The sequence below is a fragment of the Phodopus roborovskii genome, unplaced genomic scaffold (assembly GCF_943737965.1).
Source record: "Phodopus roborovskii unplaced genomic scaffold, PHOROB, whole genome shotgun sequence".
Lineage (NCBI taxonomy): Eukaryota > Metazoa > Chordata > Mammalia > Rodentia > Cricetidae > Phodopus > Phodopus roborovskii.
The window spans coordinates 32,224,104-32,230,504 of record NW_026126541.1 but is presented as its reverse complement, the minus strand read 5'-3'; the positions used below and the strand labels follow the sequence as shown (position 1 = coordinate 32,230,504).

General features: G+C 46.6%; 1 protein-coding gene across 1 annotated transcript; it reads left to right on the top strand.

The window, feature by feature from the left end:
* The first annotated feature begins 894 nt into the window (after positions 1 to 894).
* Dmrt2 (doublesex and mab-3 related transcription factor 2) lies at positions 895 to 5,931 on the top strand. Its single transcript, XM_051200113.1, has 3 exons — positions 895 to 1,443; positions 2,448 to 2,550; positions 4,573 to 5,931. Exons 1-3 carry the CDS (start codon positions 916 to 918, stop codon positions 5,625 to 5,627), a joined length of 1,686 nt encoding a protein of 561 aa, XP_051056070.1. The 5' UTR covers positions 895 to 915; the 3' UTR covers positions 5,628 to 5,931.
* Positions 5,932 to 6,401: the final 470 nt, after the last annotated feature.

Below are 6,401 nucleotides of genomic sequence, written 5' to 3'. Positions count from 1 at the left end.
GGGGTGAGGTTGCTGAGGACTTGACTCACCTCCTGCCTCTGTCCCTCCCCACCATCCAGTGGGCTCCCGCCTCCTGCTGTCAGATTCTTTTTCAGTTTGCGCCCGCTGTTTACAGCTCCAGAGAGAAAGACCCTAAAGCTGGATATCTTTTAACTGGGTTGCTAGCCTGGGCCTCTGAGTCTTGGTGAGTGTTATGATGTTGCAGGTCCGGAGTCAGGGAGGGCACGGGGAGCATGAATCATCATTACTGATCCTTTCTGTTTCTGGTTGCCTTGCCTTAAAGATGAAAATCAAGTTCCATCAACCCCGTGCGGCCCAAAGCACTGCTGATGCCAGACCAGCTTCCACGGCTTTATGGCCTGTGTCCCCCCACTCGCTGTGCGTGTGTGTGTGTGTGTGTGTGTGTGTGTGTGTGTGTGACCCTCTAATAATAAATAACACAGCGCTTAGGGGAAGGGGAGCGATGCAAAGACCTCTCCAGAGTCTTTGTGGTGGCGCAGGTCAATGAGGGATATTTGGGAAATGTGATTTCAAGGTCCCTTGTAATCAAAGGAAAGATAATTGTTCCATCGACAGTTTTATATCCATCATGGCCGTGCTAGTCGGCTGTGGAAAAGCTTGACAAGTGGCTTAAACCGGCGAGTGTATAAAGTCAGTGGGTGATTTGTCTGGAAAGGCCAGACAGGGCTGCGGTTAAAGGTCAGGTGCACAGACCACTTGGAATTAGTAAATTAAAACCTTCCTTGAGTTGTGGGTCTCTGAGTCCATGTGGCCTGCATTGTAGGGACCAGAAGGAAACTGGGTTAACTTCTGGCCTTTCAGAAGTTCTGGCTCAAAGAGAGTCCCTGATTGCGACGGGCGGGTCTTCGGGCCTTTCTGTCTCCCTAGAGTGCCGGCAAAGGAGAGCCTAGCGCCATGACGGAAGGGCAGGCAGTCCCGGGAGCCGGGGACTGGGAGATCGACGTGGAGAGCCTAGAGCTGGAGGAGGATGGCTGTGGGGCTCCTCTGAGGGCCGCAGCTCAGGGAGCAAGTCCTTTAGCGGCTGATGGGGACGTCGAGGAGGAGGAGGACGAAGACGAGGAGGATGAAGACGCAGAGGACGAGGGTGATGGCGAGGAGCCGGGAGCGTCCCCGGAGGTGTCAGGCCGGCCAGAGCAGCCAGGAGGGCTGGCACCCAGGCCACCGCCTGCGGCTCAGGCGCTGCCAGCCGCGGCTGCAGCTCCTGACCGCGGTGCCACTGCGGGTGGTGGCTCAGAGCCGCGCAAACTGAGCCGCACGCCCAAGTGTGCGCGCTGCCGTAACCACGGCGTGGTGTCCTGTCTCAAGGGCCACAAGCGCTTCTGTCGCTGGCGGGACTGCCAGTGCGCTAACTGCCTGCTCGTGGTGGAGCGCCAGCGTGTCATGGCCGCCCAGGTGGCGCTCCGGAGGCAGCAGGCCACCGAGGTGGGTGCCCTTAGGCCCGGAGTTCATCTCGAGGGCGCGTGCCCAACCTGAATGGGGAGTCCCTTAGCAACAGGAGAGGCAAATACCCTGCCCACGGGAGCCTGCAGGCCGGGGAGGGAAAGCTGTGGGCATCGCTGCAAAACGTGCTAGAAAAATCTCCTACTAAAACGCAAAAGGTGGTCTTGAAAATAATTAGGTGCATTTGGGACACTACGGAAAAGTCATTAAAAATATTTCAGGGTTAGTTTTGCGGGGAGGGAGTAGGGTGGTTGACAGTGCGGTGTGTCCAGTCACAGAGAATAAAGCAGCATGAGGTGCTGTCACTGTGCGCCTGTCACTTTGATTCTTAGGCAGAACTTGATGCCCATTTTCTAGAGGAGAGAAAACTTCCGGGCTGAGTAAGAGCTCCTCAGCCCAAGGCTGCTCCGGACCTCAGGTGTCCCTGGCCCCGGGTTCAACCTCTTTTCTGGTTGGGGTAGTTCCTGTTCTGCCTTGCTAGGCTTCTCCGCAGCAGCCCACTGGGTTGGGAGCAACCTGGTGGTAACCGCAGGGTTTTTAGGCTAGTGTCCCTTGAGATTCAGGGCACAAGACAAACACAGAAGACTCTCTCAGTCTCTGGCACCCCATTGTGTCTACTCCACTCGGGGAGAAACCGCCCTGTCTTTTGGTTCTCAGAGGCAGTTTCTGGGCACCTTCAGCTTAGTGGACGCATCCTGGGGAGGCAACCACTCCACCCTCCAACATAGTTCTTCCAGGCCAGATTCCTAAAGTCTCCTTGATTGTGGTCTAGATGTCTCTTTAAATGTCTTCCAGAGTGATAGCCAGAGAAAGAAGGAGTGGCCCTCCTGCCGGCTGAGCTGAGGTTAAGGGGCGCTCCTATTAATTTTCTTTGAATAAGTTTTCATAAGAAAGGCTAAACAAGTATGTTTTAGGTTGGGGAGAGTGCTAGAGGTTTGCAGATGTCCCTTCTTCCCCACTCCCACAGTTGTTTCTTGTGTTTACAGGACAAGAAGGGACTTTCCGGGAAACAGAATAATTTCGAGCGGAAAGCAGTGTACCAGAGGCAAGTCAGGGCGCCAAGTTTGCTGGCCAAAAGTATTTTAGAAGGTAAAATAACCTCAAGTTGTCCTTTGGCTTTTTAAATGGAGTTGAAGGATGCTTATCATTTTAGACGCATGGCATTTGTATTAACGCCTGGCAGGGGCCAATCTTCATTAGAAAGTTTGCCTCGGGAAAGGGAACTCATCTAGAAAATGCATGTCATATTTGCAGAGGGTTTTGCCACCACGATAATATTATCCTCTGACTAGTTAATGTGCTCCGCTGCAGCGCCTGTGAAATTCGCTCCAGTGTGAGGGACATAAAAAAATGCGCTGTCGAGTGATCCTGGAAGCTACCTTTGGGAAGGAAAACAATTAAAACTCACTCCCGTCCCACTCTCTTAGTTATTGAAGGAACTTAATGGGCCCAGTAAGCAAAGCAAGACGATACCAGCTGTGACCAAGAGTCACCTGTAGTGTTTCACTCTTTAGCGTTGTTCTGTTTTCCTCCATGGAAATCTAGATGATCGCTGCTTCCCTACACTTCCTTCCTACTGCTTTTGTCAGTCAGTCAGAATGGGTAAGGATTGGAACCAAACATGCAAACTGAAGGCTGCTGCCAGTCTAGATCTCCCTTTGCCTTCTTTTTCTACAAATCTTAGAGACACGTTAATTCTTAAAATAGTGACGATTTTCTAAAGCATTTGGATTTTAGGCATGGTGTTTATTTATTGACTGGCTAAGTAATGTGTTTGTCCATCATCATTTTCCTTAACAGTCTTTACATCTCCTTTGCCTTTATCTGAAGTTACTTTTACTTTAATCACAGCCACAGCTTAAAGAAGGGCTTCCTTCTTTGAAGTGGGCAGGTTTTTTTTTTTTTTTTTTTTTTTTTTTTTTTGTTTTGTTTTGTTTTTTTCTTTCTTCTAAGCCCTCTGAGTTTTGATCCTGGACTGTTTTAGAGATTGTGTCTCAGCCTGTGCTGTGCAAGTCTGACTTTTGTATTTAGTTGCAAAGTAGGTAAACATTTATAACCATAGGGGCCACACTGATAAATCGATGCTTTTGGCAAAGCAAGTTGAGACATTTGAGGACTCAATTCAAGTAAATAACTTTCTGGCAAACACTTAGCCTCGGAGTGGAAACAATAATTTTCAATTTTTATTTTATTTCCAAGAGAGTATAATGGGTTTGCCACTGTGTAAATACAAACATCACACTGGGTCCTTCAGAAAAATCCGCCAAGTGCTGAGTGTTTGGGAGTGGTGAAATAAATACTCCAAGCAATCTACTTATGTCCTACTGGTTTTTGGCATTTGATTTTGTCTCTTTTTATGAACTGCGCATGATTTCTTCTGCATCTTAATGCCTGCTTGTTCAGCTCTTTTGGTGTTTGGTCAACATGAATGAACTTGGGGTGGGGGAATGCTTGAGATCTGGAGCTGGAGATGCTTCTCCCCCAACCCAAGAGGTCAAGGGGAAGCCTGGCTGAATTGTTAGGTGCTGTGTGTTTGGACTCCTTAACAACTCTTCAGAGTTTTTCTAGGCTTCTCTGTGTCCTCAAGTCTTTTCTTCTTTTTCTGCTCACTAATCTTCTTTAACTTTCTTTTTCTTTTTCTCCTAGTTCTCCTTGGATTATTCTACAGCTGTAACACTGTGTACATAATGAGACATCTTTAGAAAATAAAAGTGACATCAGCTGTAGGTATAGATACCTTTTATAATAATGCAAAAAGACAAAAAAAAAAAAAGGGCAATGAAACAGAAAACAAGGTGGACAAATTTGTTCCTCCATGTCTAAGGATCTGGGAAGCATATTAAAATCTCAGTCAATATAATACACTTGCTGAGGCAAGCAAGCAGACATACCTATACCAACAAAAACAATGACCGCCGGAAGCTACCATATGGGCACTGTCCCGGAAAGGGAAACTATCTTAAATCAAGCCTATAATTTTGCTTTTTACCCTGAAATATCAGTGGTATGGAATTATAACTGAGTATCCTGTGCTTTGTGATGTTACTTTTGCCGTCTGGATTTCTTGTCAGGATGTCAATCTGTTTTCTTTGCCATACTTGCTTCTTTTAGGCTATCGCCCAATAACAGCAGAGACTTACCTGGGAGGGACCCTTCCTCTACCTCCACCTGTTAGTGACAGGATGAGGAAGAGAAGAGCCTTTGCTGACAAAGAGTTGGAGAACATTATGCTGGAGAGAGAATATAAAGAGAGGGAGATGTTGGAAACTTCTCAAGCTGCCGCCTTGTTCCTGCCCAACCGTATGGTGCCTGGACCTGAATACAATTCCTACAAAAGTGCCTACAGCCCCACTGCAGGGGAGCTGCCCAGCAAGGACTTTTGTAATTTGTTACCAGCCTGCCTGGATCTCACCATGCAGTATTCAGGATCGGGGAATATGGAACTGATTTCTTCTAATGTCAGTGTGGCCACAACTTACAGACAATATCCTCTGTCCTCACGATTTTTAGTTTGGCCCAAATGTGGTCCCATTACTGACACCCTTCTCTACCAGCAATACCTTTTAAATGCTACCACTTCTGTTCAAGCCCTGAAGCCTGGGGCCAGCTGGGACTTGAAAGGAACCCGAGTTCAGGATGGCCTTAGTGCAGAACACGACATGATGCCACCCAAACCGGAAGGCTCCCTGTTACTGCCTCATCTCCCTGAGGTCCCAACCTCAAGAACTGGCCTTCAGGCTCATCAGGTTGTCCCTGAGAGGTCGGCCTTCTCCCCACCCAGGCGGAATTTCTCTCCCATTGATATGGACTGCCTGGCCCCTCAAGGGCACATCTTAACCAAGATCAGCAAAGAAAACACCAGGCACCCTCTGCCACTTAAACATAATCCATTCCACTCAGTATTCCAGCAGACATTCAGCGACAAATCAGGCCTTGAGTTGAAAACACCATTTGTCAAAGAAGCCTTTGAAGAGACCCCAAAGAAACACAGAGAGTGTTTGGTCAAGGAGAACCAGAAGTACACATTTACCATAGACAGATGCGCAAAAGACCTCTTCGTAAGCAAACAAGTTGGAACGAAACTCTCGGCGAATGAGCCTCTGTCATTTTCTGTTGAATCTATTCTTAAGAGGCCTTCGTCTGCCATCACTCACGTCTCTCAGTGAAAGCCTGCTTACATGAAAAGCTGGGTTTCCTTCAGTCTCAGAGGGCTCTTTGTAGATGCCTTTTCTGTTTTTAAAGTTAAGATGTTTGTATAAAGAAATTTCTAATGTAAATGGTGGTTCTTAAAATCCTATGTATTTCCTCTGCATGTATCTTTTCTTATCATATGAGTATATTTAAAGACGGAAACTGCTTATTATGCAACCTGTAAGGTTATATGCTTTACACAGCACTCCAAAAAGCAATAAAAATAACATCGTCTTCTGAAGACCCAGGATTTGTTGAAGCAAACAGCTGTCTCTGTCTAGATTGAAAAGTTTGTGTCCTAGAAATGCATTCCCTATTTTTCTATAAGTCTATGTGCTTTCAAGCACTCTTAATAGTGAGCCATGAGAGAATACTATAAGCTTATAATGCTTTTGTTTGTATTATTTAAAATTTGCAGGTAGTGTGAGTCAAATTCCGAGCCCCGAATATACTGGGAATGTTCTTCTTTTTCTAAATCACATTCCTGGTGCTTCTTGAAGGAACTATATATATTATTATAGATATGTAGTATCTATCTACATCTCAATTTAACTTTTCAGGATGGAGGCAAGGGGAGCTTGTGGATAGAGTTGGGGCTTTTGCATATTGATATAACCTTAGTTTCATGTGGTTTCAAGTTGAAATAATTTGAAGGGAAATCATGTGCAACAAGATAATGTATTTGATCGTGTATTTGGAGATGGATGGGTGTGAATTCTCTCTGGGCCTGTTGCTTCCTCAGGTAGGAA

What these genes read in the sequence shown, in the direction of transcription:
- Dmrt2 (XM_051200113.1), top strand. Translation starts at nt 916, where the DNA reads ATGACGGAAGGGCAGGCAGTCCCGGGAGCCGGGGACTGGGAGATCGAC. An exon ending in GGAGGCAGCAGGCCACCGAG is followed by an intron (nt 1,444 to 2,447) that starts GTGGGTGCCCTT and finishes TTGTGTTTACAG; the next exon opens with GACAAGAAGGGACTTTCCGG. An exon ending in GGCCAAAAGTATTTTAGAAG is followed by an intron (nt 2,551 to 4,572) that starts GTAAAATAACCT and finishes TGCTTCTTTTAG; the next exon opens with GCTATCGCCCAATAACAGCA.